This window comes from Ptiloglossa arizonensis, chromosome 2 (assembly GCF_051014685.1).
Source record: "Ptiloglossa arizonensis isolate GNS036 chromosome 2, iyPtiAriz1_principal, whole genome shotgun sequence".
Taxonomy (NCBI): domain Eukaryota; kingdom Metazoa; phylum Arthropoda; class Insecta; order Hymenoptera; family Colletidae; genus Ptiloglossa; species Ptiloglossa arizonensis.
Window position 1 is genome coordinate 33,278,164 of NC_135049.1, and position 14,616 is coordinate 33,292,779.

The 14,616-nt window shown below is 42.6% G+C and overlaps 1 protein-coding gene across 4 annotated transcripts in view; it reads right to left on the minus strand.

The window, feature by feature from the left end:
- Cip4 (formin-binding protein 1-like Cip4) overlaps positions 1 to 14,559 on the minus strand; it is a 28,818-nt gene extending 14,259 nt beyond the window's left edge. For 3 of the 4 annotated variants that reach the window (XM_076305207.1, XM_076305205.1, XM_076305204.1), the window contains exon 1: positions 14,326 to 14,559. In XM_076305207.1, the coding sequence (XP_076161322.1) occupies positions 14,326 to 14,349 (24 nt within the window). In that variant the 5' untranslated portion in view covers positions 14,350 to 14,559. The remainder of the gene's footprint in view (positions 1 to 14,325) is intronic. The other variant, XM_076305206.1, reaches the window with a different exon arrangement.
- Positions 14,560 to 14,616: the final 57 nt, after the last annotated feature.

Sequence of the window (14,616 nt, forward strand, 5' to 3'; positions counted from 1 at the left end):
AAAGAGTAGATCCGGCACGATAGGGCTGTAAGAATACCCGCAAATTCTCAGGAATGTTGTCCCAGGTCGGGACACGCTATCGTGGCTCGTATGCTAACGGAGTAATGGCTAAACTTGTCCTCTGGTGAGAGGCGAGTGACGCGACAGGGACGGATTAAGGAACAAAGGGCCCCAATCGCGATTCATCTCGAACATCGAGAAACTCGTCGCATCGTCCGATTTCTATTACCGTGCATCGCCGTCTGAATATGATTCGTAACGAGAGACGAATATTGAATCGTAATTGAAAGAATAGATAACGATTTTATTTAAAGTTTCGCGCCATCGCATCGATTCTGTACGATTTCTAACATATGGATGAATTAAATATCCGTTCCCGTGTAACAAGTTGTTTCCTTATCGTTAGGTACATTCAGTCCCTTCAAATCTCCTCCTCTCTTGACTTTGATTCAACAATCGAGAGAATCTCTCGTCTTATCCCACCAGTCTCTCGACACTGATACCTACATACGAATCGATAACCCATTAGAAAATCCATAAAAATCGATCGATCGAAGGACAAAAACCTGTATATCTCGAACGACTTTCCTTGCGAAGGTAGTCCGGCGAACGATACCATTCGCGAGATACGTACGTACGTAGGTAACCCGCTCGTCAACGACCATTGCCGCGCTAATTTTTCCGATAGGAGCTGACGCGTTATCGGGCAACGACAGGCGCAATTAATCGGTGTATTCGTTCGGCAATATTTTCCTCCTTGCGGTTAAGGTCGTAGACCTTGCGCATCCTACGGACCAAGCCCGTTCACCGAGGCTGGCTAAGGTGAGCCACGTAATTGCCGACTGTAAAATGTCCGCAATGATGTTCGTACACGACCGAGTTTGTTCATCGGTTTCAGTAGTCGTTCGATTCGCAAGAAAATGGGTCGAGCCGATAATCGTGCCAATGGAGCGCGTCTATCTGTACTTGAAAATTATTCCTCCGACGACGTACCACGACTTCCCGATTATCTAGCCGCGACGCGGCCGCAGACGTGGGTATCGGCAATACGCATAATGAGCGGTATACGAAGTAGTTTATTTATAGGCGTTCGACGCGGCAAGCCACCGAGAACGGCGTAAACGCTTCTAAGAGAAATAACTACGGAACGTCGGGCTTTATTGGTCGTTACAAATAATACCCTCTGTTTGCCATGTCGCATGCTACTGCACAAAAACAACGGCGATAAGTATTCTCGTGTTCGATGCACGCTCGGAGCACGGGTTACAAGTTAAAATCTGTGAAACTCGAATACGGTACTGGAACTTTGATTCTTAACCGATCCAACTGCAATCAAAGGGAAGATTGTTTCTAAACTCCGCTTGCGATTTGTTCCAACTCATCCAAGATGGTTAACAGTTTACGCACTTTTCACAAGAGAAAAGAGAGTCTCGTGACACGCGTGTATTAAAGAAAAAAAAAAACGCTACACAAATAGAAATTAAAATGCTATTTACCGAAACTGAAATAACACCAAAATCGAAATTACGCTACAAGTATTTTTCCAGTTTTCATATACACGCGATATGATCTTTATGTTAAAATATTTACATAATACAGATATAATATTATGCATACGTACGCGTATGAAAATACATCGTATGTCAGCTTTATCAAAATTATGCGAAAGAAATAAGAATTTGCTCACAAGTCGGTATATCGGCTCCAATAAGCCTTGGCTCGTACGGGTACGGAGGTCCCCTTGTTAATCTTTGTATTTCGTTTCGCGCAAGTGTGATAATTCTTTCGAATTCGCGTGCATTGAAAAACTTTCTAGTTTTCCCGCTCCTCCGCCGCGCGGAAAGTTAGTAGAATAATCCTGTTTCACAATATGTTTCTCTTCTCGTGCGTGGACAATAGAGGACGTCGAGGTTCCCCCGTGTTGCACAGCCTAGACTGCGAGGAAGATACTCTGAGCGGAAAGGGACTCGAAGGAGCGGAAGAAAAGCGTGCCCAATTGTTCTTGAAGAAAACGGCTGGTCGTCGCGTCGTCGTGTCGTCGTGTCGTCGTGTCGTCGTGTCGTTGTGTCGTCGTGTCGTCGTGTCGTCGTGTCGTCGAGTCGTCGAGTCGTCGAGTCGTCGAGTCGTCGAGTCGCGAGACAGGCCCAAGCCCAGAGGAGGTTAAGAGTTCTTCTTCCTTCGACGACAATAGTGTCAACGACACGTTTCTCGTCTCCGGTTTGCCTTTCCGCCAGAGACGGTACCGTACACAAGCGCCACGCGAGTGCGCCAACTCGGAACGCACAATCGCAACTATGCAACGCAAATTAATTAACACGGAATCACCGGAACATTTCGTTATTATCGCCGGACGCGGTCAACGACTCTGCAGACCTTCACACTATTTTTTCTCCCTCTCCAGATAACTTGAGCGATCGTTCGCTCACGCTGTCATTCACGCTCGTTGCCTTTTTTCCCCTCTCTACTATTCAACTTCAACCGGCATTGTCGCGAAGTGGACACTCTCCTCGTATCGAGATAGCCATTTTGGTGAATATACGCGTATCGTTCATAATTCCGAAGTCACGGACCGAAAGTTTCTTCCGAGAGATAAGCCTGTGATCGATTCGTTCAAGTGGATAACTCGGAACGAAACGCAAAAAGATTCGGAAAGTAACCGAATCCTTTGTTTTTTAGAGCAAAAATTTACACGTCTATTTCTCTTATCGACCGACCGAGGACACAGTTGCATCAATTATTTCTTTAAAGTGAATAATCAAGTAAACTCGAAACTATAAAATTTGTAACGTACACATTCTGGATGTCCAAATGCCCAACTACCATACGCGGAAGCTTGATAAAAACGTCGCGAGTACAAAATCTTGATCAAAAAAATTCGAAAATCGGTCTGAAAATCCAAAAAAGCGTAACAATTACATTGGTGAAAATAAGTTAGATATTTGTAAATGAACGATATTGAAAGGTTATACGTAAAGGATGCGACACACTTGATAAAATAATACGCACTTTTTTCGAGTACAATCTTTCGATCCTTGTGTCAATAAACGATGACTGGCGAAATTATCTGTCTCCGTTTCGTTTCGTGGAAATGACTGATCAGTTTGAAACTACACACGATAAGATAATTGCTCAATGATCGAGCGTAATTTAAATATAAATGAATAAATAATCGTTGTTCGACCGAAAGTAAATATCATATTTAAACATTACCGGTTTCCTTGTAAAAATTTCGATAAAAACAGAGTCGGAAGATCTTTCGTCACACTCGAATGACGCGAACGAAATACGTACATATTTCCCGCGTAGGTATTCGTCTCTAAGTATTTTTTCAATCCCTGTTGTTCTTGAAACCGTCGAGAACGAGAACACATAAAAATCTACTTCTTTCCGTCTGGAAACAGCTTCATCGCTGACACAGGGTCGAACTCTCGTTATCTCGAGTCGATATGATCGTGCCGCGCAAACCACTGATTCATCTTGTTTTTCGTCGTTTCGACTCCTCTTTTTAATTAGAACTCGCGTGAATCACCATTTGTCATGCCACCGAGAACAAGGAGAATCACGGGCGGACGCAATCTTTCTCTTGATATCAATGGAGGATTCAACGCTGATAAGGTTGCGGTAAGCGTGGGCTCCTTCCTGATCCGTACCGTTCTTTTATCGAAATAAAGCATTATCGTTATTTCATTTAATACATAGCGTGCACCGCACGTTCAACTGCGTAAAATTGATCGAATTGGAAAACATTACCGCCTTCGAACCTGAAATGTTGGACAAGTTTTTACCGTAACTCTTAATAAACGAATAATTTCATTCCAGATACACTCGAGTAGATATTTAAATAACTTTTTACGCAAAGGATTACGCGACAGAATATCGGTATACGAATAATCAGTTATTCTGGTTACCGATCAATGTTTATTAAATAGTACTAGCCGACACGTTGCGAGCTTATCTCGCTAGAACGTTAATTATTACCGACGCTCGAGAAGACGCGATTGTGCACTGGAATTAGAAACGAATTCCGTGCGTCTAACGCGCAACCGTTTAAGCTGTATTAGGAACTTGCGCAGTTTTCACGGGAGCGGCGAAATCGAACGTGTACCAGGCATTTTCACTCGTCCACCTCGCGCGTACTGCGTCGCAAACAAAAATTGTACATTTGACTCCTTACGCAAGAGCACGTTACGTGCATGCATAACGAAGCGAACACGAATTACAAAACGGCGTGGTGAGCGAGCAGGAAAGGAATCAAATAGTCGCGAATCCTGCCTGTGTAACGGGCACGACCATAAGCGCCGATGCCCGCACGCCAAGTGACATCAAATCATCGAAACGTTTTTCGACCTATGTCGATTGCTCGCTGACCATCGATTTTTTCTGAAATTTCGGACCCCATTATAGCGAACCTTGGACACGCGATAAATGTCGAAGTTCGCGTCCAAGGATCGAGCGAATCGCGCCATGCCATACCGTGCCGTTACACTGGAACGCGTAATTTTTGTGTACCGTAATTTCGACGACGAACGCTTCACCATCGACCGATAAGTTTGGACTCGAGCTACCTTCGAAAATTCAAAGTAAAATTTTTCGAGACAAGAATACATCTTACTACGAAAAACGAACGTGTTCAGAATAATTCGTTACCGCGCGATTGAACTCGCAGGGCAGAAATAGAAAAATTTACGGATTATGGGCTTAATTCCCTCTTCTTGTACGAGACCTCTCTCTTTTTGCCTTGTTGCTTTCTTCGAATTTTCGCACTAACGTTACGTTACTCAAAGGAATTGAGCTCATAATGCGTAGGTGTATACACGACAACGAAATGCCGTTAAAACCGCGACTCCATCGCTTCAAGAGAATAGTGTCGTATCCACGATTAGAAATCGATACGCCAATTACGAGGCTCGCGAAGAAAAAAGAAACGGTCTCCGTAATTTTCTCGAGGGAGCTAGTCCAATCGATACTTGAGGATTTTGCCCCTCTCGATTCCACGACAATCCGAAGAAACGGTCCTCGCGTTCGAATTCGTTATGACGTAATAACCGGTATAATAATCCGTCTCTATTTCTTAGCGAAACACGGTCTACCTTTACGTTTATCGATTCACGAGTGAGACCGTACAACGTCGAACCGTAAAGCACGACATCAGCTTTGACCGACATCTATACACTTCTCTCTCTTTCTCGCTCTCCGATCAAAGGCACAGCTGAAATTGTTTATCTAGATGCAAATTTCAAATGATAAATTTCTGATACATCGAATTAAAAATAATCGACTTATCCTCGATCGTAAATATTAACAAATGTAGGTATTTTGTCTTTAAACGGTTTCCACTTGTTCACCATCGTTGTCGGCATATGCGTGAAAGCTTCTGCAGGTGGCCTGCGAAGCCCCGAGACACGTATCTTTCGGTATTGTTACAATCGCATTTACAATTTTTTATCAGAGATCTTTGAAGAAATTCATTCACGAGCTAGATTATCGATTCCCGAAATCGAGTGGTCCACGGTGAACGCATACTTGCATAAATTAACTCGCGAGTCGCCTCGAAGATCCTAAAAAATAATATCCTAACGTACGCAACCTACGACGACGAATAAAATGCACGTACCTACATAGTTGATATACGAGTCGTGAGAGGGGATGTAGTTGCGCTATATTTGGGCAATATTTGTTACAGGGAGGCGCAACTATTTTTGAAAACGGTACTCGAAATCAGATTTTGAACTCATTGCCGACATTCTTAATCATCCGTGGCACCGATCCCGCGATCGCAGCGAATTTCGCTGCGCGGCGTTTCTAAGGTTTTACGCGTCCCGCTACAAAATAGATTAGCCGCTCAATTAAGTGCTCGTCTGTGCGTTAAATATACATTAGCGAGTACAGGATACTCGAACATCGAGAAAATTCAAACGATGCAGAGTGCCTCGAACGATGTAACGTGGGAAAGAAAAAAAAAAAAAAAAGAAAATTCCTCGGCGACCCGATAAGAAAGAAAAATGTAGCTCGCATTCGCGTATGGTTCGCGTTATCCGGACTTATCGGACGTATCGGACTTAATAGGATATGGTCATTCAATTCGTCAGCGAAGAAACACTGAAAAATATCGTTTTTAGCGCCTGGCACCCACGGACACACTGCCCCCCCCCCCTCTCCCTCCCTCTGCTATACCCGACGCTCGCTTGTGTGCCCGCGTAAACGTACTCTCGCCTGTACGGTATTTATAGAGATTTGGCGCAATGCGTGGGTGGGGCAAGTTCGCAGGCATTCTCTTTCCCTCTCGTTCGCGCAAGGGAAACGTACTTGGCGTCCGTGTACGTGCGAGCAAAAATACGTGTGCCTCCACAGAGAGGGAAACAGCGAATATTCGGGCAAGAAATCGTCGAGAAGATAAAAATTTGTTGGCGATGTCGGTCAGGATCCAAGTAGCGTTCCGCAACGAGACTGCGCTCCAATCACATATTTTTAACAATTTTGCGAATGAAATATAGTGCTCGAAGTCAACGTAGAAATTTGATTCGATCTTACTCGATCTTACGGTCCCCTCTTGTTAGAGATCAATCCGAAGAACTCTTAGAGTTGCGAGCACGGTTTTTAACAGAAGCTCTCTGAAACGAGAGAACGGAATATAATGAATGAAATTTTTCGCTTCGATTCGATCGCGTCGAAGTTAATTAGCTGGAAGTTCAACCGGTAGCCCGTCTAGCGGGAAAAAATTCACATTCACCGTGCCGGGATAAACGCGACTCGGCAACAGAGTACCCCGACTTTGTACGGGAGGTGTTCGGTAAGCGAGGACGCAACATACAAAGATGTCATCCATGGTATAAATGTATTCGAGGGAATTTTACTTTGGATACTCGACAGCACCATCATCTACGATCAGGCGTTTGGTTCAAAGTAGATACGTTCTGGCTATACTATAAGAATCTTTCATTTTTTGGAAGAACAACTCGGTGTGATTGGGATTTTAAGAGACAGAAACGATTATTCCTGACCGAAAATAAACCTGCCAATGGAAAGCATAAGTAAATTTTCGGATGGAATTACATTCCTTGATATCGTTGAAGTATCTCGATACATCGACGAATCGAACATCCTCGTTTATTTTAATGATCACGTGTAATTAATTGACAAATTATAGCGGAAATTCTTCCGTTTTTCGCGTAAACGGTCCGCTTCGAACGTCTTGTAACTGGAAATTAATGCTACCCCGTTTTAAATCTAACAACTTTAAATCCAACGGTTCATCGAATTAGAGAATAATCTTCTTTTAAACTGTGCCGTGTGCTTTAAAAGGTTCACCGAGGCCTCGAGCAAGCTACTTCGAAGAATCGATTTCGAAAGAAATAAAGGAACTCCGAGGGCGAACTTTCGGGAATAGGGGAGGGGGATAAAAATTCAAGTCCAAGTTCCTGCAGTCCTCTGTCTCGCTCGCGACCTCGACACGCGTGTCGTGCCACGAAAAAATGCACTCTCGGTATATAGCATCGTCACGGCGAAAACCGGCTGTAAAAGAGACACGCTGGTTAAGGTAAGAAGGAGGAGCGAACGAGCGAGCAAGCGAGCAGTCGCGCCAGAATCCCGGAGATTTTTCTTTTGCCTCCGCGAGCGAGCGGTTCCCCACCTTCCGAGGGTCCTCGCGATCTCCGCGTAGCGTTTCGCCAGCTTCCTTGGCCGTCGCCGAACTCTCTCGATATTAAGTCGAAACTCTATGGACGAGAACCGGTGCCTCGAATAACGAGCGGGCGCGATCGCACGGAACGCTGCACAGAGGAACGAAGAAAGAAGCCTTTGCTCGTGAAACCGCTTACGAAAACGAACGAATCGAGGAGCCTACGGCGGCTCTAGAATCTTGAACGTGGTCATCGTGAAATTCGCTAGAAGAAACCTTTCGTATACGAATACCGTGATCTCGGACTAATGGTAAGCGAATCTTAAAACGTAGACAAGAGCGGAATGGTAAATTAATAATTTGAGAACGATGGAATGTAATCAATTATGATAAACGGCACGTTGAGAAACGTTTCTGAAATCATCGCGTCTTGCGAGAACTTCTTGGCAGAAAACGAGAGACAAAGCGCGTGCAATCGTGCAAACATCTTCCTTCGCCCATCCCCGAAGCTAAGTATCAATCGTCCATGGAACGTGGGAATCGCAAAAGCCGCTTCGAACTTCGAATTCATAGATTTCACCGTGGTGCCGCGTAAAACGCCGTAAAACTTCGACCCAAATGACTTTTTCTTATCTGCTCGGCCAGCAATAGGCCCCACAGCTATTAAGAGAAACGTCATAGGCTTGTTCGTGGATGGTCCCTGTACAGACGATCGACGCTTCTTTCGATATTTAATGCAATCCCGCTGCCCGACTTGTTATCGGAGAAACATGGATGCGCGTAGAAAGAAGAGGAATGGAATCCTCCTTCGAGTATTTTCAAAAGCCTTCTCCGCAGTATTTTTAAACGGGACGCAAAATCAAAGCCAAACGCCAAGCGGTAACCGCTGTCAGCGTTATCGTGTCTCGGTTCTCCGGCAGGCATTTAACTTCGACGCATTCCCCAGTTATCGTGCACTCTGATCGCACCATCATAGACAACGCGTGTCGTCCGCGATGCCGCGATGCCGCGCTCGCGATACAACCTCTCGATGAGTACAACGAAGAAGAACAATTGTTGCACAGTCGCTTCCCATAAATCGTGGCCCGTGTTACTTTTGTTACCTTCGTCGAGAACGCTTCTCTCAACCGATCGAACCTTAATCGAAGACAAACTTCTTAACGAGCTCGATTCTCGAAGAGAATCTCTCCGATTCTCCGTCAGAGAGAAAAAATTACGACAAACCGCATTTGATACTAAAACTATCCGTCGAGAAGAGATAACGGAGCGCGCTTCGTAGTAAAGGAAAACAGTTACAAGTGAGCGATAAGGGAAAGGTAGATAAGAACGATATCCGGTAGGTTTGCGGGTACACACCGAGAAACGATGTACATTCGTTCGTCTAGCAATTATATACTATAAATAAGTCATTAAGCGGGAGTGCTTCCCTCGTATAATTTCGTGCGGACGATTTAAATTGAATCACCCGTTTCGATGAATTCCGCTTTCACTGTGTGGGCCTCCTATTAATGGAGATTTATGAGTAATCCATTGAGAACTTTCTACCCCTTACACGCGCTTATGAATGGTTTATCTAAACGAATCGTTCCTCTTTTTACGCCAATCGATCTCCACGATGTGGAAATTCATGGTAGAACTGATCGAATATAGTTACAAGGAATCGCGTATAGTTATAATAGTTACTCGGTACACATTCTTTTCAACAGCTGGCAACATATGTGCATATCGTTTACTAGAAGACTATTTATTTAGTACAATGTCTTCTTTAAAGAAACACGAAAAAGTGCATTTTACTTAATTTAGTTTAGTATTACGGAGACACGTTCAAAAGTGAATACGTCAAATTCAACTGTTTAAAAACTGTATTCCAAATATAACGTTAAAGGAAACGATCATTAAAACATTATAAAAGGAGATGAGATTTTGTCTTTCTTTAAAAGGCAAAGTATCAGAGTTACTTTTTATATCATTTTTATAAGGAACAGATACAGCGATTTTGCTGGTAGAATTTTTCAAAATCAATGTTGCATATACGCAACTTTGCTCCTCAAATAGTTCGGTAATTTCGTTACCGAAAGTTACATACGTCTCAAAATAACGATATACCTCTTTTAAGTCAATTTCTTTAACTGGGTAATTTGATTAGCGTTACACGAACGTTTGTGTCGTATAAGAAAAGTGTGAATGGTAATTTTAGATGAGAGTAACGAATGCGTTATTGTTACGCGAGAGAGATTACCAAACGTTGAATGCGAATGACAAATGTTTAGGTCGAGACAAAATAGTATCGTATCACTGTTTACACGAAGAAGATAGAGTTGACAGTCAAAAGTAAAAAATCGTGATGTTGTCGGTATTGCCACTTGTAAAAGTTTAATAATTTCCTCTCGAATAAACCTAAATTTGATTACCACCTCGCACTTACTCTTCGTCATCAGATATTATACCTACTCAATTTTTTCTTTTTTTTTTTTTTTTTTTTTTTTGCGCTCAAAGCCTCATAATAAAACGTCGAATAAAATACAGGATTTTGTTAAAGCGAAAATGGATTAGATTGGTAATTTTCATTGGGATGAATTAAAATCGCGGTTGGAATACAAGTGTGAAATTTAATTGGTCAAGTTTTTCGTTCCACGTTATTTACGCTGTATACGCTCAATTTATTAGCTGCTCGACAAACTGTCCATAAAGGTTTCGCGCCACTTGACTGCTCCAAAATTTTGCCCCGAGCATCACGGTTTGCCAGCAATCCACGAAGCTACACCACGGTTTTCCCTTAATACCTTCGGACGCTGAAAATGCTCTTTCTCGCGTCGATATCGATTTCCAATATACGCGTGACCGTGCTTCGAGTATCGTTGTATCGTTTGTGACGCGTGATACCCTTTTTAGACACTTCTACGCCGAAGAAAGAAACGCGCCTGAACCTACTGCACGTCTGAAGCTCGAGCCAGAAATGTCGATCCGTGAAATCATCAATTAGCATGCGAAGTTAACTGCAACTTTCAACAATGCTGATTCGTTAACACGTTGTTGGCTATCCATTAAGCTATACGCGAGTCGGCTAGATTTTGGGTCGAGAGACCAAAGAATATCTATAATAAATATCGACCGGTAAATAGATAGATATTTGTTGAACTGGAAGAATATCACTCAAGGATGTAAACTAATATCGGATCGTGATAGTAAGAATGTAAACAATGATAACAATACTGTAGTCTTTAGAAAGGAAAGTAGAGTATTTATTACGAAAATATTGGCGCTTCTGCGAATATGAGATATAAAAATATATTAATGAGACATTAAATACTGAAACTGGTCTTTACCAATTAATTAACGTTTTCGATCGTTGTTGCTACAAAATTGGGAACAGCGAAACATCACAGCGCAACCATTATCGGGCCCAAGATTGACTCAACTTAATCGGCTATATGTACTCTTTGCTCTATTTCAACGATAAAGACGCAACACCTCGATAAACACTCAACATCTTTTGTTTGCCGATTAGTCAGTAAACGTAATACATGTCGACCGAGTTACCTTGCGAAACTTACGTCACTCATAAGTTGGTCAAATTGAAGCATCACTATGCAACAATAAGGTACGCAATCTTGGAGAAAAAGTATACCCCAAAAACGTGTAACCGAGTAAGAAATACAATGAGTCGTGTTCTTTCGTCGAATTCCTGCGACTCACAGGTTTTATCCAAAAATGTTGCTTCTCGTCGACTAAAAAACCCTATGGCATGCACCTTCGCAAACTGATGTTCGAGGGTAAAAAAAAATCGAGAATAATACTTCCCGAAAAGAACGGTTGTCGATGCCAATGGTGTATTCAAATTAATATTATTACCACACGTGTAATCATAAACTTCGTACAAGAGAGCTGTTAGCGGCAAGACAAGTACACGTTAGATCAATATCGAATTTTAACGTTTCAACTCGGAATAGAATCCCGTTGAGGAATTTCTTTTTTATTCTAGGTGAAATGTTTAAAAACTCGTATCTATTGTATTTCCGATTGTTGTTTATAATAATAATGGAAATTCAAAATTTAACATTGTTTTAATGCACACAAGTCTCGCAACAAATGTATACTTTTCTCGTATAAAAGAAACATCGCCACAACGAATAGAGTAGATGATCTCGAAGAAAAAGTTAAACAACTCGTAGAATCGATACAAAAACCAAGTCGGAGAGAGTCGAATCGTGAATTCGTACGTCATTCTAGCAAGAGATTGTAATTTAATGTGCGGAAAAGAAGTATGGTGCATGGACCGGATATATATAGAAAAACAATTCTTGATTTCATCGAGCTGAAGAAAGTAATACCAATGCTCGTAACCTTCGAGCACCCCCCCCCCCCCCCCCCCCCCCCCCCGTTGTTCTACTCCCATTTTCTGCAATCCTCGTAGATGGACGAGAAGAACCGATACACGAAAACGGATTTTTCGTATCGAATTTACGATGATCAGATGCTCATTACTCAAACATCGCTAATTTTTTATTATTATTCTTCACGAACAAATTTTTTCGTATAATACAAACTCAAAACAAGAAGGTCTATTACAATGGTCAGAAACTCATACGTATTCGTCAGAGACGAAGCAGAAGGAACATTTGCACCCGAGCGCAAAGTGCAAAGATAAGAATGTACTATGAAAACAGCACCAATAAAGCATAATTAAAATCACCATTTGTCGATCATGTGTTCACTCCAATTTTCGTACACACCAAATTCAAGGATCTACGTGGACGGAGCAAAATTTTATTACCAAGAACATTAAAAATGCGTTCAATATGCGCGCGATACGCAAACTTATCTACTGCTTCTAGCAATAAATCGCTTTATACGCATTACACACTCACGTTAATTATTTCCCTCGCATGAGCCGATAAGAATTCGTAATTAACGCACGGTAAGATGTCGAACGCAAAAATGTCTGGCCCACATTGTGTTATATACAAATGTTCATTTACCATTCAAAAAGAAGGCAAAGGATTAAACAAAGAAACGCGAATCTTTATGTACGATCAAGCAACATTTCACACCGAAATTCCCCAAGCAGCACTCTCTCTCGGTTGGTCTCCCTTTCTCTGTCAAGAGCATGGCGAGGCACGCCCGTGTCGTACGTGTACATATGCTCGCGATGACCGTTAGCGGTTAAACACGAACGCGTCTTGTTTCATGATTCACAGGGTTACCACGAATGGAACACCAATCAATCGTAATATATGATGACAGTTGGAATCGAATGCGATTTTCTATCAGTAGAGACGACGATGAACCGACCCAATCTCAACGTTCGTGACCTGAAATCACTCATAACCATATTTCTAAATGGAATTAAAACCGCTTTCGACCTATTATCAAACGAACGCTTGGAGTGTTTTTTGAGTACGGTGCACGCGTAATATGTTCATGGATCAAACATTATTTATATTTTCAAAAAAGAAAACACTTTACAGTATCTCTTGCGCCCTAAAACATCAATAAACGCAAAGAAGCTGCGTATCGCACGAATCGTGAACTTGTCGAAGACGCTACCCTTGCGATTCCTTCGATTCTAACGTCTGTACGCTTAACACACACCATGTGAGAGATTCTTATAATCACGTTTCCAAATTATACTCGTTGAACGCTCATAGGCGTTCACCAGACACATTGCATTGTTTGATCGAACGCTTATAAATTCTCATAGCAGTAAAAACAATCAAAACTACGGAAAGATCGAACGTCGAAAAATTCATCGATCGACGCTGAACCTGTACGAGAAAAAGAGACCGCTGGAAAAGAAACGACCGCTTGGAACACGCGAATGAATTATTTATAGAGAACAGAAAGTAAGGAAGATGACGATGTTCAGCAATGTCGATCCTATGCAGACGTAGATGCGCGTAAATACTTTCATAAGACGTAGAATACAAATAACGGTCTCGTACAAACGAATCGATAATAAACGATAACTGCATTTAAAGAAAAGAATCTTAGACAGCCTAACTGTCGATGCGACATTTTGTTCAGTGAATCGAACCGAATCACGATAGAAGGAAATTTCGCCCAATAAACGGGTACACCTTCTAGGATCACAAGTTCACGCGCAACTATAACGTGTTTCTAGCTTCCCGAGAATGTAAAACGAGATCAAAACATTAAACCACGAGATTTGGCAAACAGTGCACATACGTAAATTACACTCTAGACATTGTTCAATGCAATTAACAATGAATAAAGCAATATACAAAAATAATAGAAAGAAAGGGGAACCGATTCTTCTGTGCATCGATAACGCGACTAGCAAGTTTGCGTCACGGTAGGATAACAAGTCACTGTCACACCGTAGCGCCGGTATTTCTCGAAGATTTCATGAGAAAGGAAGCAAGCGAAAGAACACACAGCGATGAGTACACGTACACCCGGGTTGGGTACGATGGGAAGAGAGGGGATACACCAAAGGAGAGAAGAACGTCGCCCGCGGCTAGCAACCGCAAAGGCAAAACTCCCGTGAGTGGTTTGCCACCGTGAACTGGTTTTCGGGGAATATCGTTGTTACGCGTTGGTAAAAACAACGGAACAGCGGTTGGACAATGATGTTGAAAGACACAACGCCTAACACAACCGGCGTGTTCGTATGCGTGCATATCACGATAGAACGAGAGGGAGAAACAGAGACAGATAGTTGGACAGAGAAACACGTAGAGGCTTACCCAGAGTTCTGTACCCCAGCTCATGTTTGCTGGGCCGGGTAAACCAGGCACAAGCAGTGGGCTTGTCACACTCGACACTTCACATGTAGCGTCGCGATTGAGAAACACCTCTTGTATCGAACACGCGATAAAAACGCATGAAAAATCACGCGTCAGATCCACTGCGATCACCAATCACTAAAACATCTCCAACATGTCGGCCCGTGACCACTGACTGGCCGGACCCAACTGTCTACCGAAAACCGCCCGGAATTCTGCCGTAGCGCGCTCTATCGACTTTCTTGCGTATAA